The sequence below is a fragment of the Arvicanthis niloticus genome, chromosome 23, assembly GCF_011762505.2.
Source record: "Arvicanthis niloticus isolate mArvNil1 chromosome 23, mArvNil1.pat.X, whole genome shotgun sequence".
In the NCBI taxonomy this organism is placed as follows: Eukaryota; Metazoa; Chordata; class Mammalia; order Rodentia; family Muridae; genus Arvicanthis; species Arvicanthis niloticus.
Window position 1 is genome coordinate 12921344 of NC_133430.1, and position 21791 is coordinate 12943134.

At 44.3% G+C, this 21791-nt stretch overlaps 1 protein-coding gene across 10 annotated transcripts in view; it reads right to left on the bottom strand.

The window, feature by feature from the left end:
• The window catches only part of Vrk1 (VRK serine/threonine kinase 1), a 63166-nt gene that overhangs the window by 8027 nt on the left and 33348 nt on the right, over nt 1-21791 (bottom strand). For all 10 annotated transcript variants that reach the window (XM_076921247.1, XM_076921244.1, XM_076921249.1 and 7 more), the window contains exons 4-11: nt 16488-16557; nt 15597-15684; nt 11536-11644; nt 11333-11425; nt 9322-9454; nt 8585-8705; nt 7697-7755; nt 4592-4770 (exon numbers count right to left, since the gene is read on the bottom strand). In XM_076921247.1, coding sequence (XP_076777362.1) covers nt 4592-4770; nt 7697-7755; nt 8585-8705; nt 9322-9454; nt 11333-11425; nt 11536-11644; nt 15597-15684; nt 16488-16557 — 852 coding nt within the window. The remainder of the gene's footprint in view (nt 1-4591; nt 4771-7696; nt 7756-8584; nt 8706-9321; nt 9455-11332; nt 11426-11535; nt 11645-15596; nt 15685-16487; nt 16558-21791) is intronic.

Genomic DNA, 21791 nt, shown 5'->3' on the forward strand with positions numbered 1-21791 from the left:
GAAACCCATGTCTGTACTCTCTACCACACTGGAATTAACGTGATGCTTTCCTCTGAGGACACTATCACTTAGACCACTAATGTCAAAAACTTAATACGGTTTATGGACAATTCAAGGGAAAAGGCAAAATCAGGCAGCAAGTTACACCTTAATTATCTGTATTTTATAACTAAAATCACTAGATTTTCTTTAAGTGCCATGAGCTTCTCAAAGGAAAACTACATTATAGCTATAGAATGGTAGCTGCAAGGCCCTAACAACTCAGTTTGCCATTTTTGAAACTCCCTACCTACCTACACACACACACACTCACTATTCAATATTTGCAGGGTTGGATGCATGGAAATGTGGGTACATGTGTGGCCAGAAAACATGGGAAGGCCAAAGAATAACTGTGGAGCTGGTAATCCACTTCCGCGGTTACATGGAGACCGGAGATCAAGCTCAGGTCATTGGAGTTACAAGGGCAGGGGAAGGGACCCTCACTTCAGAGCTACCAGCCCCCTCTTTAACTTGTAACAAAGTGTCTCATGTGGATGCCACAATGCCCATCGGAAAGCAGATGGAAGGTGGCTCTGTAAGGTGCTTCTGAAGCAGCAAGTGACAGCCAGAAGCTTGAAGGGTTACTTACCAGCAGCATCAAGTCCTCTGCACCCTCAAGGAAGAAGAAAACCAACCCTGAGGCGCCCACTGTAGATGTGATACCATGGTCACACTTTAGATGTCTATCTCCCTGAAGATCAGAAAAACCAACCTTTCCCTTCCACGTGGTGGTAGAAACCACCCCAGGCCTGTGAGGACAGTTCCTTACAAAACACAGAAGGCACCTTAGAATTACCACTAAAAACAGTTCCTGTGGCCCAAAACCCTGACTCACCAAACACACAAACAGCAGACATGGAAGCCAGGAGCCCTCTGCTTTGCCCATACCAATCACCAGCTTCAAAGGAAAATGCACCACAAACGCACTGCTGTGTGTATATGTTTTAATATACATCATGGGGCCACATGTTATATATATTTATTTCCTATCAATTATCACCTTGTCTTCTGCTGCAAATCAACGTTTAGCAAGCCAGGACCATTTAAAATCTATCACACGTGCATTCATCAGTAAAATCTGAACCAGGCTTCATCCTTATCTATCCAGTACCTAGAACTGAACTCGGTTCTTAAGATGGTGCAGACAATACAATGAAACTCCTGTTGTTTTCTGAAGGAGGCAGGAGAGTGAAGCAGTAGGCAGACAGCCCCACTCTGATGCTCGCATGTGTTAGCAGCAGTGCTGAGCATCAGGCTCCGTTTTCATCCCTTGTGTGCTTTTAAGCAAGAAAGAATGAATTATTATTTCCACAGAAAACATGTTTTTAAATTTACCCCTTATTAAAAATGCAAAGACATGCATGCTTAGGATCCTAAAACTTGGCCATGATTAAAGACCGTTCAATCCCCCAACATTGAGGACATTGCTTCCACAGATAAGTTCTCTAAGAACCACTGATACTGTACCAAATGGTCTCCTGAATCTTACAGCAGATGCACAAGTGCTACAAGAGCAAAACAGGGCGTGTGTGCCATTGGCACACACCAAACTGGTCATGGAACTGAAGAGTCTACTTAAAGCCCAAGATGCCCAATACTAGATAAGCTTACTTACAAAGAGTCTAACTTCTACACAGATCTTACAATTCTGACCCTTAACTTTTGATGCACCGTGGTTCTCAACTGCATTTGCATAACGGAAGCATCTAAGAAGCCTGTCTGCATCCTGAGGCCTGAGTCCCACCAGTTAAACCAGTGAGTTAACACTGGTTTAACTGGTGTAAGCAGTACAATCCACGACAGGAAAGAGTCAGAGCTTCAAGGTGATCTAACGTCAGTACTGGACGGTCTTGAAAGTCTGTATTATGTGACCTGAGGTATCCTGTTAGCCAGGAGTACTGACACCAGGGATCCCCATGTGGCCCCAAGCTCTCACTCTGTCACATCTCTGGTGACAAGCGCTGTATGGAAACAGTAGAGGTAATAGCATTCCAGGTGGTGTGAGGAGCAAACCCAAGGACAATTACAGAACAGGGGAGAGAGAGAAAGACAGAGAGAGAGAGAGAGAGAGAGAGAGAGAGAGAGAGAGAGAGAGAGAGAGAGAGACAGAGAGACAGAGAGACAGAGAGACAGAGACACTAAACTCAAACAATACACAGAATCCCCATGCTCAGAGCTGTTATAAAACATCAATTCCTACCCACAAAGAGCTAAGAGGCTATCACACCAGGAAAACAAGAGTAAACTCCCTGTCTTCAGTAAGTCATAGATCCAAGAGAGGCTCTTGGGCCTTAACCATCCCTACTCATCTACTGGCTACCAAGGAATTCCGGGGGAAGGGAAGCCACTGTCCTCAGCTGTGCACCTGCTGACTACACCAGGCTCCAACACATAGCCCCAGACCTACGGCCACACAGACCACCCTGACTAAAGCCAATGTGTCACAGAACAAACAGCATAAAGGTAAGAGAGTCCTCTGAAGGAATGAAGTCGCAGGGGAGATGAAAGCAGTCAGCATGCACTATGTGCATGTTAAAGTGTTGAAGACTGATTTTAAAATGAAAACAGACGAAGGAACACAGAGAAAATCACCAATTCCCCTAAAACGTGACAGAGAAGTCACAGATAAGGGAGGTGAGCTAGAAGCCCACAGATTAGTGTCATGAACACAGTTCGATGTGCAAACCAAAAGCTAGGTTGTATAACAGAGAAGGAAAGGGAAGCTGGATAGCAGCACTCCCAGGTCTCAACGAGGATGCCGAGAGAGAGATGAAGCACCTGCATGCTTACAAAGATGAACTTCTCAAGTTCCAGGATGAGTGTCATGTCTTCAGGCTTCACCAAGACCAAGCAAATATGAGGTTTAAACTAACAGAAAATCTCTCTCTCTCTCTCTCTCTCTCTCTCTCTCTCTCTCTCTCTCTCGGTTTAAACTAACAGAAAATCAATCTCTCTTTTTCTCTCTCTCTCTCTCTCTCTCTCTCTCTCTCTCTGTCTCTCCCTCCCTCCCTCCCTCCCTCCCTCCCTTCCCCCTCTCTCTCTCACACACACACATACACACACACACATACACACACACTCTATGGTGGAAAGCAGAATACGGGGGTAGAATGAGCAAGAGGCCTCAAACATAGGGGGAAAACCAGAAATCGAGTAACAAAATAAACCAAACTAGAAGCTGAGAGACAGACAACTCAGCTGAGACAGAGAGACAGACAACTCAGCTGAGACAGAGAGACAGACAACTCAGCTGAGACAGAGAGACAGACAACTCAGCTGAGACAGAGAGACAGACAACTCAGCTGAGACAGACAGACAGACAACTCAGCTGAGACAGAGAGACAGACAACTCAGCTGAGACAGAGAGACAGACAACTCAGCTGAGACAGAGAGACAGACAACTCAGCTGAGACAGAGAGACAGACAACTCAGCTGAGACAGAGAGACAGACAACTCAGCTGAGACAGAGAGACAGACAACTCAGCTGAGACAGAGAGACAGACAACTCAGCTGAGACAGAGAGACAGACAACTCAGCTGAGACAGAGAGACAGACAACTCAGCTGAGACAGAGAGACAGACAACTCAGCTGAGACAGAGAGACAGAAAACTCAGCTGAGACAGAGAGACAGACAACTCAGCTGAGACAGAGAGACAGACAACTCAGCAGTGACTCTGACCAAATTACTCTTTCAGTGAAGCAAGTATCACCAATTGTGGATTCATAAAGTTTACCATTTATAGCTCTCCAAAAAAAAAAGAAAAACAAAAAACAAAAACAAAAAAACAACAACAACAAAAAAAACAAAGGAACTTGAACACAGACTCTAAAAGATGAATCAAGAGAAAAGATACAGTAACAATAAAAAATGGGAAGATAAATACAAGACTGGGGAACTCTAACTACTAAGAACACAGCACACAGAGAAACAAGAGGACACCTGCACTCTTAACAGCTTGAGAGACAGGCTATGGATGAAGGCATCCCTCTTGTGGCGAATGGGTACAGAGTCTCATCAACTCTGAGTGTTCACACATAAGTCAAAATGTGTTAGAAAATTAGGGCGGGGACATCTGAGAGATAAAAACTCACAGCTTCCTTCTATCTAAAACCAGAAGAAATGAGCCCAAAGTAAGCATTTAGAAACATATCTGCAACAAGCAAAAGCGGCCCTGTGGCCCCCTTCACAAAGAGCAGCTGAAGCAGGACCCAGGAAGAAGGTACATTTAAAACACTTTTGAAAAAGAGATGCCCTTCTACAGTGGCCCACCTAGGACAAGCCCGATGGCAGAGGAGTCACTGCCCTGTCAACACCTGACCTCAGGTCACAGGTGAGGTCATTTCTGATACTGAACAACCTGCTCCTGGAAATACTCGCTCTCCCTAGTCCGCTACACGCTCTGCTGTCAGTCTGCCCCTCCTATAAATACACCCTTAGCCACGGACCCACCTCTGCTTTCTTGCTGAGCTAAGGCCCCGCCTACATGTACGGCCTGTTAGGTAGAATCAAAGGAAACCCAGAGCATCATCATTCGAGATGCAGACGCACCTTTGAGGCTGGCTTTGTCGTCACAGTTCCGTTCTCCACAGCACTCAAGTCCAGTCTGCCATCGTCTTTACTTCCTATAGCTTTCAGTCCTTGCAAAAGGATGTCACGTAGGTTCTGATAGAGAGGTTTTTCAGTGTAGTCCAGTAGCTTCACAGACTCCATGTACTTAGCAATCTCACCTAAAATGACAACACAGTCATTTTACTACGTTCAGTCATGAACCAGGTATGTCCACCTCATTCCTAAGAAAACAGTCACGGCCAACGAAAAGCTACAAGTGTGCAACATGTCAAAACAGGGTCCACGCTGTCAATCAGAGCTCAATGCAAAGTATGCCTGTAAGTGCAGGAATTTTCAGGTAAGTAAAGTAAAACAACACATTTTGAGTTACAAAGTACATTTCTGCAACCCTAAGAGACAATAAGAGAACACAAATGACATTTCCGACACACACAAAATGTAGATATAAAAGGAATCCAGAATGCAGCATGCCTGAGCTGCACTGACCCTAGGAGTTAGCAGTCTTCTAAGAGAACATGCTATGAAGTAAGACACACCCCTGAGAGCAGATTCAAGAACAGTGAGACAGGTCCAGAGAGGCAAGGTGCCTCGGCATGAGAAGAACCGTCACTGACAGGATTGGCCCCACTCACAAGCATCTCCCTAGATACAGAGTCCACTGCTCCTTCCCCATCAGTTCCCTGACACGCAGCCATCACCTCAGACCCCAACTCCTGCCCCTGGGAGTCTCCCTAGTTTGTTACTGAAATGGCTGCCCTCCTCCCAGGCCAAGCCAGCATCTCATTAGTTTTCCTTCTATTACACAGCCAACACATGATGCTCTCTTGCCAGAGCAGGGTCCATCCACAGACACACGTATGTAATCACTAGCTTACGTATGTAAGTGCCACAGTGTGGCCAGGCAGTCTTAACCGGGTAAAATGGAATCTAAAGCACCGAAGACAAGATGATCAAAACATACTACATAAAGTTATAAAGCATCCATGAATGAATAAAAGATCTTAACATTTTAAAAATACCTGCAACAAATATCAGTATGTTTTACAAAAATAACAGAAAGTTCTCGTTTTAGAGAAGAGAGCAGGATCCACCTTTACCATCATCATCTACACAGAACAGAACGGCCAAGTATGCTTTAGCTGTACAAGAAGGCAAGAGAACAAGTCAAGGGCATCAAACAGCCTTCAGGAGCAAACAGCCCAACTGTACCTGCATCACGGTCTATGACAAAATGGTCTTTGGTAGACAGATGTGTAATCCTAGCTTTCGGGAAGCTGAGGCAGGAGGAGTACAAGTTCAAGGCCAGCTAGGGCTACACAGAGAAACCAAGTACAGGGAGGAGAGGAGGGAAGGGGAGGGGAGGAGAGGGAAGAGGAGAGGAGAAAGGAAAGGACAGAGCAAAAATTCCTACAGAATCTACAAAGGTGCTAAAACTAATATATAGCTACAGCACAGTACAGAATACAAGGTAAAATACATTAAAATCTGCCCTATTTGTATATACTGCTAAAACTAGAAATGAAATGTTCAAACCAGAACAGTTAACATAAAAAAGTATCAATTACCCAATGTGACTGTGCAAGATTTCTGCAGAGACCAAAATACAAGCAGAATTTAAGGAGGGATTTACTGGAAGACTTGCCCGTGGGCTGGAAGATTCAGTGTCACAAAGGCAGCAGCTCTCAACACTCATACACAACCACTGCAGTGTGACGCTGACGGAAGGAAGGATGACAGAATGCAGTTAAGAACCAACTCAGAGCTGGAGAGAGGTGTGGCAGGAAGGAGCACTGGCTGCTCCCCCAAGGACGTGGGTTCCATCCCCAACACCCACATGGTGACTCATAACCATCTGACACTCCTGTTCCAGGAGACTGAACACCCCCTACTGGCTTCTGTAGGAACTAGGCAGGCATGTGGTGTACAGACATACAGGAAAAGGAAAACACCCCTACACATAAGTTTTAAGTTTTAAAAAATTCTTTATTTAAAAAAAGAAAAAGAATGAAGTCGAGTTTAAAATCAGTGACATTCAAGGATTTATGCCTCTAGACGCAGCCAGTCATCAAGACAGAAACCAGCCTTGAATATCTGAGGCGGCAGAGCCAAGAGCAGACAAAAGGAACAGAGCCCACACCTGTGTCCTAACAAAGACACGCTGAGAAGATAAAGGAAGTCTTGAGATAGTGCTGGGCCAGCAGAGCTGAGCCCTTCTCACACAGTCCCCGAGCGAGCGTGAGTGAACGCTGCAGTCTGTGGGAAGCTGAGGCTGTGCAGAGAGGACAAGATCCAGACAAGCAGCAGAGTGCACAAGGAATGGAACCAGGGAAGCAGGGCAGGCACCACAGACACACAGCAGGAGTCTGAGGGCACTGGGCCAGGATTGGGGACAGGATGGATGGTGACAGAAGAGCTTCCCCACTCCGGCCCTTGGCAGTCTTAACTCAAACAGGAACCAGATACATTTCACTTCTCTAGAGGGTGAGGCCATTGGCATCCTTCTCCTATTTCAAGCTGTACACTCAAAGTAAAAGCCAATGACCTCATGATGACCAAGACCACGGTCCTCACACCTTTTAGGACAGTCTTCCCAGCCTCCACACAGCTCGCTTTATTACCTACTTCCTTCAACTGCTGCGGTGTCCCTCAGCAAGGCTGTCCTTGGCCTCTCTGATCAAGATTTACATTCCCCTCCCTCCTCTCTGTGCCTTCTCCACATTCCCACCTCCATTGCCTGTGTTCTTATCCTCCACAGGACTAACAGTATAATGTGCTAACAAAACTCCCTGTTCCATGCCTAGCCGTCCTAAGGGAGGGTCTGGAGCAGCCTGCACTGACAGCACTCCAGTACATAATACACCCTCCATAACCACCGCCTAAGGGAACAGAACACTTCCCTTCCTGAAAGCTAAGGGCAACTGTAAGAGGCTCCAAGCTCACCGCCCAGCTCACTGTGCAAAGCTGCTTTGTGAAGGTGAACCTCCAACAACAGCAATGTCCTGAAATGCCCAAACTCACACACAGGCTGAGGCTTTGCCTCCAGAAAACAAACACTGCATGAAGGTCTACAGAAGCCTTCCCTACCTGGCTTGTTTTTCTCAGGAAAGCATTTCTCCATCAAAGCTGTGACATTGTCTCTGTATCTGTAGGGGAAGAAAGGAGTCCTTAGTTACAAGTGTGGTCCCCAAGGATAATAGGACACATCTCAGCAGGCAGTTCGTCCAAGGGGAACGGTTAAGTTCAAACATCCTGCTAGCTAACCTGCACCTCTACTTAAACCACTGCCAGCTGTGCTGGCTGGGGCAGGAGGGCTGCTCAACAATGCACTGCCTATGAAATAAAATTAATAAGATAAAACAAAACTAAACTAATTATAATCTAGAAAGTCCTGTCAAGAAATTCTGACAGAATCCTATGCCTCCTTCACCATCCCTGGCAGGCAGGAGAGGGGGCCTGGGGTCATGAGAGTGGGGAGCTGGCCCTGCCCCTCACTGGCTGCAACACTAGTTCAAGTAGGCTGCTCTTCACCTCGCCTGGACAGCAGGGTGGAGATGGCCCTGGTGACAGTCCAGACCCAGGGCTTTGAATTGGCTCACCCCAAATCTACCCCACTGATGAATCTCCATAACACAGAACAGCAACAGGATGTCCAAGAGGAGTCCCAGTGGGGACCCAGAGTTGAGAAGCCAGGGGCCTTGTCAAGTTATGGCAATGAACATGTGCAAGCGATGAGTGCAGACAAAGAGTATACCAAGCGAGACACACATTATGACACACTACAGCTTCCACAATTTTTTTTTCTCTGTTTGGGGTGGGGAATGGGTTGCAAGGGTGGAAGGCGGGTACCGGGGGAAGGGGAGATAAATAGGACTGGGGTGCATGATGTAAAATTCACACAGAACCAAAAAATGTTTTAAAAAAATCTTTTGCCCCATCACCACCCAACCCAGAACAATATAAGTTGTCCCTTACCTAATTTTGGAATCTCTAACATAGTTAGGGTCTTTCAAATTATCCTCCCAAGGAAGAGAGCCACTGAGCCACTGGATCATGCAATAACCAAGTATTTCCAAATCGCCACGTCGTGATGGGGCTACAAACAGAACAGGAGATTCAGCACAGTGAAACAGCTTTCCAGAGAAACATCAAGATAGAGCAGTCTACTCAGGTCTAACTTTTGGCAGAAACATTTACCTACATATAATAAACACTGAACAGGCTGTGTAAAACAAATCTTTATCTCCAACTAGTAACTTACTTAGAACCCAAACTGATAAGCCTCAAGATTTGAAACTGCTACCACTAGTCTAGAAAGTAAAATCTGAAGACACCTCACACGCAGTTGTCTTTGGGGGACGTGAAGACACTGACATACTAGACACTGTCAATATGTCCTCCACAGCAAAGGGCAGAGAAGGGGCTAAGCTAGCTTATAAAAACAAAAGCCACACAGAAGCTGGACAGTAGAAAACAAAGCAGCACAGAGCTAAGTAAGCTGTGTGAATCCTAAGTACTGTCCAGTGCCCCTGAACACCAGGGGCATTCACAAGGGCCCTCACTCAAGTACAGGAGCCAAACCTCTGCCCTCCTTCTCCACACCATTCTTCCGGTGTTCTGATCAGTCTCCGAGTTTACTCAGCAGAGTAAGTCTGCAGAGATTCAGACAGAAACATCAGCACTGTGGAGGCCGCAGGCCACTGTGGACCTACCCACGCCATTGTGTGCATCAATGCTGGTGAACTCCAGGGTGCCATCGTGGCACCTTTTGGGATCTTCCTTGTACTCTTTATGAACTCCATCTGGGCAGTACCGATAAGCAAGTCCATAGTCGACCAAATACACCTATAAATTTCCAAGCACCAAATTAAAGACGAAAATCAATGCACATGAATTACTAGAAAGTATTGAAATAAAATACAATCATTTGGAGGTAGGTTCACCTACAAGGGCAAACAGCAGCTCTCCAAACAAGTCAAATCTGAACTGAGCACTACAGCAAGTGCTGAGCCTCCCCCTCCCCATCTCCTCTGCATGCTGGGCTCACACTCAAAGCTTCACACAAGCTAAGCAAGAGCTGCACTGCCGGGCTGTATCCCTGAATAATTCTACCTGTAAAAATCTGATTCTATCTGCAGTATTAGGATCTAACTCAGGCCCGCCCTCTACCACTAAACTACCCCACCCTTCCACCCAAGACTTTTTTACTTTTAACAAATGTTAAATGTCCATAAAGCTACGGTGCTTGAGTATTAGTTCACTTTGCTTTTTTTTTTCTTTTTTGTTTTGTTTTGTTTTGTTTTGTTTTGTTTTGTTTTGTTTTTGAGACAGGGTTTCTCTGTATAGCCTTGGCTGTCCTGGAACTCACTCTGTAGACCAGGCTGGCCTCGAACTCAGAAATCCGCCTGCCTCTGCCTCCCAAGTGCTGGGATTAAAGGTGTGCGCCACCACTGCCCGGCTCATTTTGCTTTCTTAGGAAAGTACTGCTAAAGTAATTAATCCTGTCTCCATGGGCAAGGCTTACAGATGTTAGGTTTCTCTTACAGAGTCTAGAACAAAACTGTAGTAAGATGTAAATACTCAAGACTCTACAAAGAAAAGGGACATGAATACTTTTAGCACACAATATAACAGCTGTCTTCTACTCTTGATTCTTGTAGAATACTCAAATACCTATTTACTTCATAAAATTATAAAAATTATTCAAGGGCTCTTATATGAGGTCTTTACCTACATCTTAAATACTACATATTAGATTTAGCTCTTCCAGATTAAAGCTAACTTAAAAAAAAAAAAAAACAAATAGAGTAATCCTGTGGACATAGCCTGTTCCTCTGACTAGCACACACTGGAACATGTGGCTTCTATCTGACAACCACACATACACCTGGTTCTGTCACAATGCATGCACACATGTGCATGTGAACACAAAGATGGACATAGCATGAGAGAGTAATCCCATCCACAGGACATGTCTGAACATGGCTGCTGTGTGGACAGAAGCTGCTCACATCAGTCAAGCGCAAACCAATAGGAGTCAGTTTGTGAACAGTACTCTGCAAGTGCTTCCTACTCCAGCTAAAGGGGGCTTTACTGCTCAGGTCCTCGCTGAGGACGCCTCACAGAGCGCCAGCACAGCAGCTCTCTCCAGGCGCACTGCACTGACCCCTGGCGCTCGCCATAGCTTATAGAGCAGACAAGCACGCTGTGGTAGGAAAGGAGAAGGAAAACTTGAGCAGATGCTGGTTACAGACCCAAGGGCAGAGAACGTTGTCAGATCACGGCCCAGAGCCACGCACTCAAAACCTCCTTCTTACACAAGATCAAGAGGCAAAACTAAGCTGCCTTTATTGCCACTAACAACTGAGCCGACCCCACATTAAAGACTAAATTCTCCAAGTAACAGACACTTAATTAGGATGGATTTTTTTTGAACACAGGAAGTAATGAAGGTGACAAAGCGGACCAGCAGATCTAACTCCTTGGTGAACTTTATAGTTTAAGCTTCTAGCCCAAACAGCTATTTGAAATGCATGTTGTATCAAACGCTTCTGAGTATTATGTAGGGCAAAACAGCCAACTTGATAAAGGGCCAGCAAACTGCAACAAAATGGATACAAGTATCTACTTCAAAGCAGCAGAGCTTCTGGGGTTCAGCCCAGAGTAGCCCACTTGTTCTCAAGCAACGCGATTTACAACAGTAAGAACTGAAGTTCTAAGGACCTGGTCAGGGTTCTTGTAACTCAGAAGAAGGTTGGAGGCCTTGATGTCACCGTGCACGTACTCATGCTCGTGGATGTACTCCAGAATATCCAGCTATGGAGAACACACAGTGAGTTAATGCAGTACCTAACATGGCCAGCAGAGGACTGAGCTTCAGTGGAAACCAGCCCTTACTGTATTCACAAGGAGCAGAGTTCACATACAATTCTTAAGCTTAGCTGCAAGACAGTTTTCCGAGAAAACCTTTTGGCATTTGCTTCATATATTTTCTGAAGGTCACTCCCAAAGCGGTCCATTATCATAAACCTGTAACTGAAAACAAACAAGAAAAGTCAGTGAGGGAAATAACTAGGAACATGTACTTGCAATGAATATTCTCCCTTCAGATTATGTCAAGTTAATGCTTAATAAGGCAGTATTATAGATTACAAATTAGGAGGAAAGAGGCGTAAACACACACCATGAAGACTCTCTCTCAACAACATAGAAATCTCAAGAATTCAGAAGGTTGTGTCATCCTGCCCTGGACCCAGCTTGTTCTACAGGAGACAACACTCAACGTAAGACAGTGCCCACCCAGAACCCAACATTCATCTGCAATGGAGCACATCCCCCCCGGCTTCTCATAGTTGGCTGCTGGTTTTAGACAAGAGCTTCTTTCCCGTGACTGCACCTCCATTTTCAAGGCACACTTCAACAATAAATGTTCTGTTAGGTCTAGGCTGTCAAGAGATGGCTTACAAACTTACATTCAGTAAAACTGTATAAATGGTATTAATCAATTACATATTAAACACTCAATGGTCAGATCTGCAAAAGGAATACCCCCACAAAAATGAAGATTTTTGGTTTTGCCATTACACTCCCATATCACCTGGACCAGGTGACATTACTTTCTGAAGCCATAATTTTTGATGAAGCGAATGAGGAGGCAGGTGTCATCCTTCTTAGGGATTCAAACTCTAGGAGTGCAAAGCTGCACCGGAGACCTGCAAGGACACTGCCCAGATCCTCTGAGCATCACCTTCACCTCCACCAGTTGTCCAACTCCTCATCAGTCTATGTAAATCACTGAGACAGACCACAGGACAAACGCTCCCGTGGGATGCTCACGCCACAGCAGTCAGGCTCATGACAGTGAACTACAGTGAGCTTCTAAGGAAGGAGCAGCTAAAATGAAAGGCAGCGAGTAATAGAAAACACAGGTTTCTATCCATTCTGAACCAGAAGAGACTAGAGAGTCTACCTATGGGTATCTTAATGTTTTAGCAAGTAAAGTTTGTGTCAAAGTTACACTATCAAATAGAAGCAAAATATATTCATTTGTGTTAAGATTCCCACTACCCTGACCTGCACAGTCATGTGTCTTCCCAATACCCTGGTACAGCAAGTTGTGCAAAGCTGAGAGAGAGAAGCAGGGTACACACATTTGCCTTTACAAACAAGTTAAGCTGTGTAATCACTACAATACTTTGACTAACAAAGAACACCCTGTGCCAACAGTCTGTGTCTTAGGGTTACTATTGCTGCAACCAAACACCATGACCAAAACTCAAGTGGAAGAAAGGGTTTAGTTGACTTACACGTCCATTATCACACTGATCACCACCAAAGAAAAGTCAGGACAGCAATTCACACAGGGCAGGAACCTGGAGGCAACAGCTCATGCAGAGGCCATGGAGGGCTGCTGCTTACTGGCTTACTCTCATGGCTTCTTGCTCAGACTGCTGTCTTACAGAACCAGCAGCCCAGAAGTGGTACTACCCACAATGGACTGGGCTTTCCCACAGTAATCACTAATTAAGAAAATAACTTACAGCCAGATCTTTTAGAGGTGTTTTCTCAATTAAGGTTCCTTCATTTCAGATAACTCTAGCGTGTGTCACATTGACAAAAAACTAGCCAGTACAGTCTAGGAGGATAAACACACTGTTTGCTTCAACATGGGAACTACTACCAATGCAGATTACACAGGACTTTGTTTTTATGCACAGATCATCCTGCCACTAATGCTAAATGGCCCTAAAATTTCCTCACCATTTCTAAATGACAAACAATTGACACACACACTGTTAGCACATTCTCCTGAGAGGGAGGGCTCTGGGACAGAATAGTGAGGGTAGCTGCTTCTGAGAATGTCTATCAGGTAAGGTCTCTGATGCTTTCTTTCTAGGAACCTAGTTAAATGCATCAAGTAATAGGAAAATATCAATCAGTTCAAACAATTCCAAATGGCAACAGTGAGTATTTCTACAATCCTCACACTGCTCTAAGCCACCTACCCCTCCCATCACTCAAATACAAGTGAAGGAAAACTAAGGCCACTGACAGGGAGGAGGCTAGAAGGATCCTCTTTCTATTGATTTCCTTCAGAAAGATGGAGGTACTCGATTGATTTTAGTGCTTCAACCTAACAGTTAACACTTCATCCATGACCAGTCTAAGTCTTGAGCTCCACTGAGGAAGGTCTAGCAAACGCCCATTTTGAGAAGGACTGGCCATCACTGACAATCACCGAGACACAAGCTGCACACTTACTCAGCTGCAGTCACCCGCTCTGAGCACACCTATCCTGCCCACTGCCCCTCTCCGGCTCTGATCACCTCACAGCACACTGTTCCAGGAAAACCATATGGAACAAAATGGCGAAAGATTCCAGGGAGCCCCAGACTCCCTGAAAAATGAACGGTTTTCTAGTAAGTAAAGCTGGCAGGCCTATACAATGGCTATCTGTAACGATTTGAATATGCTTGGCCCAGGGAATGTCACTATTAGACAGTTGGCCTTGTTGGAGGAAGTGTGTCACTGTGGGGGCGGGGTTTGAGACCCTCCTCCTAGCTGCCTGAGAGTCTTCAGTCTTCTGTTTGTCTTTGGAACAAGATGTAGAACTATCAGCTCCTTCAGCGCCACGCCTGCTTGGATGCTGTCATGCTTCCTGCCATGATGATAATGGACTGAACCTCTGAACCTGTAAGCCAGCCCCAATTAAATGTTGTCCTTATGAGAGTTGCTTTGGTCATGGTGTCTGTTCACAGCAATAAAACCCTAACTACGACACTGCCCCATTCTCGAGTCTTTGCTAAAACAGCACCAATATGGCTTGGGCATTCCAACCTCTCCCATTCAACAGAGTCTTTCACCAAGACACTTGTGTGACCACTTGGATCTTGCCAGCAGCAGGTTTAAGCATAGGAATTATAAAACTGTGACCATGAAAATGTATGAGGAAGTCATATAGGATGCCACAAAAGTTTCCTTGGTAGGAAAGGGAAGCTCACAAGACAATGGCACAAATTTCTGATGCTGGGCACTGTATCTATATGTGAGGTCCAGAAAAGGCGCACTCTTCCAATAACATCAAAAGAAACACTAACTGAGAGTAATGGCACCATGACAGTTAACTGCACAAGACAGGCAGAGATGCACCCAGTCGTACTCATGGGGAGCAGGCCAGAGGATGAAAAGGTCTGGGCCAGCCTGGGCTCTATAGTGACTTGAGGCTAAGTTTGGAAAGCAAGAACCTAACTCAAAAAAAACAAAAACAAAAAAACAAAAAAAAAAAAAAAAAAAAAAAAAAAAAACAACAAAGCATGGAATCAGGCCTTTGATGACTGCTTAAGACAGCTGAATCACAGCCTTCCTCTGCTCATTACAAACGCCATTCTAACTAGCACACTAGCCTCCAGTTTCTAATCCAGCCTGGCCTTCAGTCTCCTACAGGCTTTGCTCCATGAAGTTTAACTCATCCACTCAGATACTTCACAAGAGCAGGCTGTACAAAAGTGTTAAGGGTTTTCTTAACTCTAACTCGTAAGACATCTAAGAAGAAAGGTTACTGAATAAGCATCTAGCTTTTCTCTCAAGGTTCAGAAATGCTATCTCTAAATGAGTCTCACCTCTAACTACTAGATGAAAGCCCTCATAAAGAACAAGACCCTAGTTCCCATGGAAGCTGAGGCATTCAATGAGATATACAATGGGATCCTGAGGGCTCTTCTGCATAAATGGGAGAGGCAGGCTGTATTCTGTTCTGTTCACGGGGTTCTAGTCACCTGGTGCTGCTCCACAGGAGTTCACAGGCTAGACTGGCACCCCCATTTGACCAGGCCCGACAATGTGGTGTACACAGAAAAGCAGAGATAAGATCTTACTCCTCCCTGCTGCCCTGCAGTCCAGAAGCTCACCTACAGATATTGTGGGTGCTCCACAAGTAACTCCTCACTAAACCAACACAACAGGAAATGCTCAAAATGGAGATTTTTACCTTTTTCCATTTTTATCATGTAGACCAGATCCCCAATACTTAGGAACACCAAGGTACTTCAATTTATGTGTCCGAATCCATTTCTGAACTAGAAGTTAAAAGAGAGGCTTGTGATTCAACTACCGTATGTAAATGGTCATTTCAGAACAAGTTACTAAGAGCAGAGCCTCCTCTTATGTGCAACAACCCCACCTCTACTCCTAAAACAGGATGCAAAGGGCACAGGATAACACACACAAAGTGACTAAAAAGTTTACCAAACTGCAAAAGCAGCACCGTGCTGTTACCTATCTTGAAACTGTCCATCTATGAAACCATTTTTAAAGCAGAGAGCAATGGTGCTGCCTCTTGGGTCACCTTCTAATCATGGAGTGTGCTTGCTTCCACAGGAAGACTGACTTTCACCCCAAACACTAGAAGTGTGGGGTTGTCTCCTTCAGTGTCTACATCTCCTCCTCCTCCTGCAAGACTCAGGAGCAGAGGTGGAGGTTCAGCTCCTGCTCCCTCCCTGTGAGGAGTTGGGGGCCTCAGATGAACACAGTTGAGAGCAGCAGCTCTGGGCCAGCCCAGCTCATGCCTCAGGATCTATCAAAATGCTCCAAAATAAAAGGCCTTCCCCTCACCCTTGGGAACTAGGCTCGTTCATGTATTTTAGGCCTCAGAGCATTGATTATTTCACATGCCAACAGACCATAGAGCAAATATATCCATACATCAGAATGACTCGTGCAAATACCATCTGAACGGTGTTATGTATAAAGCAAATGAAAACAGAGACATAGGATGTGACACTTTAACCTCAGCTTGGTGAAATAAAGCCAGGTAAACTACTTATTTTAAAATGTTACAATCTTTAACAAAGCAATTTTGAATGTGTTCACTGTTCCTTACTTTGCTCCGGTTTGGCCGCCCTCTGGTAGAACTTTAATTCAGTGAAAAGAGGTCCATTGTCACTGGGTTCCTGAGAATACAAGAGCCAATTACAATTACTGAATTATTTATACTGAGCTTTCAAAATGGAGTAAATCTAATTTTTCCTACAAGCCAGGCAGTGGTGGCACACGCCTTTAATCCCAGCACTTGAGAGGCAAAGGATTTCTGAGTTCGAGGCCAGCATGGTCTACAGAGTGAATTCCAGGACAGCCAGGGCTACACAGAGAAACCCTGTCTCGAAAAACCAAAACAGAAAAAAGAAAAAAAAAAAAAAAATCACGTTCAACTCCTTAGAAATACTTAATAAGTTCTCACAATAATTTCTCCCTCTTAAGCTCAACTTTCATAATTGATACATTATACAAGATCAGAAATACAGTTCAGCCGGGCGGTGGTGGCGCACTCCTTTAATCCCAGCACTTGGGAGGCAGAGGCAGGCGGATTTCTGAGTTCGAGGCCAACCTTGTCTTCAGAGTGAGTGCCAGGACAGCCAGGACTACATAGAGAAACCCTGTCTCAAAAAAAAAAAAGAAAAGAAATACAGTTCAGTCTTTGCAGAAGTTTCAGGCAAATGTTTAAACTAATTTTTGTCTTTATTAAGCAGAGGCCACCAACCATGCTCAGTGTATCACCACTAAGAGGCTACAAGACACTTCAGAGACTGAAGAACACTCCAACAGCTGACTTAGCCAATGCATGGTAGAACCCCATCCCTTTCCTTGCCCTATCGTGGCTCTACCTAGTTCTTAGAAGAGGAAGGCCATCTGCATCGCAGAGCGAGACCGCGGTGTGCCTTCTCTTTCTGACACTGAATTCTCTTCCTCAGACCAACAACCTCAGGACCTTTTTAAGTCAAAAAAAAAAAAAAAAAAAAAAAAAAAAAAACTGGAACTAAATAACTGTTTTCTCCAAGCTGACTAGACGATCCCTATTTCTCATTTCAAGGGATATTAACCATTTGAATTATTTGTAAAGAGGCAACGATTTACAAAAAAGATATTTTACACAAAAACAGTTAACAGCCCTTAAGGATTTAACAAATATGGGGAAGAAAACACTTACAATTTTGTTGGCTTTTTAAATAGTGAATTTTGTGACTGATTGATATAAAATAGTATATACTTAATGCTTGATGTTTTATCCTGGTTTAAAAGCAGTGATAAGCTCAAACCCGAAAGCAAAGATTCCTAAAGTAATCTGAGCAAACTATTTGGGACAGGAGACCCACATGGCTGGAGTAAAGGATCAGAGCTCATCAGAACCAGCAGACCCAAGCTGTGGCATGACACACAACCAAGTGTGTGTTCTCCACTTCACAGAAGTCTGCTCCAAATGCTGAAAATAACGTCCATCCACTTCTTCATTGAGGAAACCTCAACTACTACAGAAGTTCATTTTGGTCCTCGAAGTGTCAGTTAAAACCTCTGTCACACAGACAGTTCTACCAGCTCAGATGTATAGGAATTCAAATGATAGTTATCTCCAGGTAACATGTTCACAGGACTCTGTTCATCTAAAACCAAGCAGTACCTAGACACAAATGGCCAACACTCAGATTAGAAAGAACCTGAACAGTTTGCCATATGTGTACAGCTCAGCCCCGAAGAGTGGCGTCCAAGGGCATGTCAGCAAGCCCCACTGCATCACATCCGCACACAAATGTGAACGCCAAGCCCCGGACAAATGTGCTCTACAAGAAGCTCTCCCACACCTGTGGATCCTTCCGTAGCAGCAACAGAAGCCAGAAATGTAAGCAAACGTCTCAAGCCTATGTCCAAGCAAGTCACAGAATCAGTGTAAAAAAAGAAGGGAAATTAAAGAAAAGGAATCTTGGTTAGCTTTCAGAATGACTCCTTAATAAACTCTAGCTTAAACGACGCTCTCCAAGACCACTCCTGGCTTATTACCAACAGTATAAGATTTTTGATTTATTCAGTTTCAGCCTATATCATATCAACTTTAATTTTCAAGTTCCCTTCAAGCAATAATTTATTAAACTTATAATACAAATCAACCATATAAATCAGGACACTCTAATGAAGGCTCCTGAGCACTTTCAGACATGTTTCTGTCCAACAGGCTTCCATTAGGATAAAGTAAAGGAGCTACTTCTTGGCGCTGAGCTCCAGCTGAAGCGAGCTATCTATGGGAAGCTACCTTAACTCAGAACTAAAACTGTATTAACATATTTCAAATCTAAAATACTTTGCCAACTCTATAATAGCCAAGATTTAGAAAAGAAATTGGGACTGACATTTTAACTAGAATATCACTAAACGTTTCCTTAAGACTTCTAAGTGTCAAAATGACGATGACAACAGGAAAAAAAATTAAAATGTGATATATTTCAATGGCACCATCCAAAAGCAACTGGCTGCCATTTAAAAATGAAGCTGTACAAAGTTTCTCCTTCTTACCAAAAAAAAAAAAAAAAAAAAAAAAAAAAAAAAAAAAAAAAAATTAAGATATCTGAATTGAAAATTAGAAACACTCATCACAACATCAGGCAAAGTCCTTCTTCCCAGGAGGCTGTGAAATACAGACCCCATCAGTTGTTCCCCAAGAAAAGGACATCACACACCAACTCGTAAGTGGCATCAACTGGAAGTCTATCTTCAGGCTCCAACTCTGCTCCCACGGAGGTGAGGACTCAGAACTAACATCTTACTGACTCTGAGGTTTGGTGGGGAAAGGAAGTCAGAAAATTCTCTACTCCAATTGTCCAAGTTACTTATTTACTATTTCTTCCTGGCATGTGTGTGTGTGTGTGTGTGTGTGTGTGTGTGTGTGTGTGTGTGTGTTTCTGTGTCTGTGTGTCTCTCTTTATGAGTGTTTCTGTGTGTGTGTGCATGTATGTGTGTCTGTGTGTCTAAGTATATGAGCGTGTCTGTGTGTGCATGTGTATATCTGTCTCTATGTGTCTGTGTGTGTGCATGTGTCTGTGTGTGTATGCATGTGTCTATGTGTGTGCATGTGTGTCTCTCTGCATGTGTTCTCATGCACAGCCTATGAAAGCACACATAAGCTAATGTCCTGGCGACACAGCAGTGCTGTCCCACACCTGCTTGCATTAGTCAAGGATGAAGGCCCCAAACAGAAACAGAGACCACTCCTGGGTGGGTGGGAGTGTGCAGGAGATGCTGAGACATTTAATTTGTATGTGTATGCTATGTTCATGCCAATGCCAAATACAGGAGCCATGTGTAACCATGTAGAGCTCATTCATAAAGCTGGCATGTCAGAAGTAATTGAGCTTTTGAGGTAGAATCTGAGAGTACAACTATTGGAAGGGACTTCAGAATGAAGCTACAGGTCTGCAGAGACATGACCTCACCTGTCACAGCTAAGGTGCACAGTGCTCCAGATTCTGCTCTGGTTCTCAATCTGGATGCAAAGGAGCCCCTGGCAGACTTATCAAAGACACCAACAGCCAGGCGCTATGCAGCCTCATGACACATACAAGGACTGGGAAGCACTGCTTGGCATGTGATTATGGAACTTTACAACAGTAACTAACGTAGCTGAGTTTCTTAAGTAACTTGCCCAATTTTGCTCTAAAAATAAAAGGATGCTCATGTTTACAGTGTGTGAGTATCATGGTGTACTTGTTCACAGTGGCATCTTATAAAGAACTTTCAAATACTAAGCTTCACATCTTGCTGTTCTGTCACTCATGCCCAGTCGGTCGCTCATGGTCTCTGAAAACACGAACCTTGGCTAGAGTTGCAGCAGTCACAGAAACCTGTCGAGCAGCCAGGAGGCTTTGCACCCATCTCCAGCACCGCATGCACGCACCGGAAGCACACACACGCGCACACACACATTTAACAATCTTCATGTATATGTCTAAATGGCAACTGTTCTGATTTTAATTTGAAAAAGGTGCGATAATCGTTCTACGTGTTTGTTTTTGATGTCTCCTTCACCTTTAAAGACCACAAAGCTGTCAGAAGGGAAATGACAACCTGGCCTATTTCCAACAGAGGAAAGTAATCGGCATCCAAAGGGTCAAAGTGAATGAACAGAAAAGAAAAGCAGGAAGAGGGAGGAGAAAATTATACCTAAAAAAGTATTATAAACAACAAACAAACCAAGCATGTAAGAAAAGTCTAAGTAAAGGACATTTAAAACAAGGTCACTATTGACTTAAAATCTACTTAGAGAAAATAAACACAAACATGTTAACGGACATTATGAGAAGGGTATTAGAAATAAAACTGTGTAATAAATGGGAATCCAGTGATTGACACAGGAATTTAAAGCGCCCAAAGACTTCAGTCACCAAGGGAGCAACAGCCAGCTCTGGCTGGGGTCCCTCTGAGGACTGGACAGCTATTCTTCCAGGACCACAAACACAGAAGAGTGACTGAAATATGGGAGAAAAAAAGCAAGCTCTCACTGCCCTTCACAAAGAGAAAGACAAAGGACAACAGATGACACAGAATACTAGACTAAGTCTGAAAACAAACATCTTTAAAACCTAGAAATTCAATGCGCTCTGATAAAGTAAGTGGAGATACCTGTCCGATGAGTCTCCGTAGGCTAGGTAAGTAAAAAGGGCGGGAAGTGGTGAGGCCTAGGATGAGGCTCTCAATTCTAAGATAAAGCATCAATAACAGAGAACAGAACAAACATGGTCGCTTAGCACTTTCCCTCCAAGACAGAGAAACAAGTATGCCATTTATGCAGGGCAGGGCAGAAGGGTCTGAGAGCCTGGACTGGTTTGACCCACGAGGTCATGAGACACAGGAGGCTTGCTTGCTTCTCACTGGAGTGTCCTTTGAAGGTACTGAGGAACTGATCCCCCACCCCTACCCCCAGGTCCCATGTTTTCATGTGTATAGAATAGAAGGCATAGAAATCTCCCACAACCCCCAGGCACATGACAAATGCCACAGTAAAAACTCTAGTTCCTCTGACCTGATAGTAGCCCACCTCTGTGGTTCAGAAGGAATGTCAGAACACAAAGAGAAAGAGAGCTCCAGACCAGAGGACAGAAAATAGGGAGCTAGGCAGGAGACAGACATGAGGACTAACTGAGAAGGAAGGGTAGCTGTGCTCACCCAGAGGTCCTCAGGTCCAGTAGAACACTATGGGGACCAAACAGCTAGTGCAGCTGGCACCACAGCACTCAGACTGCAGGAGTCTAATACAGAAATACCTCTAGAAAAATTAAAAGACCCTGATGCTTTATGAATAAAAACACGAAAGTCTCTGCAAAATATGAGCAAAGCAGTTCCAGAACGGCATAAGGAGCCTACC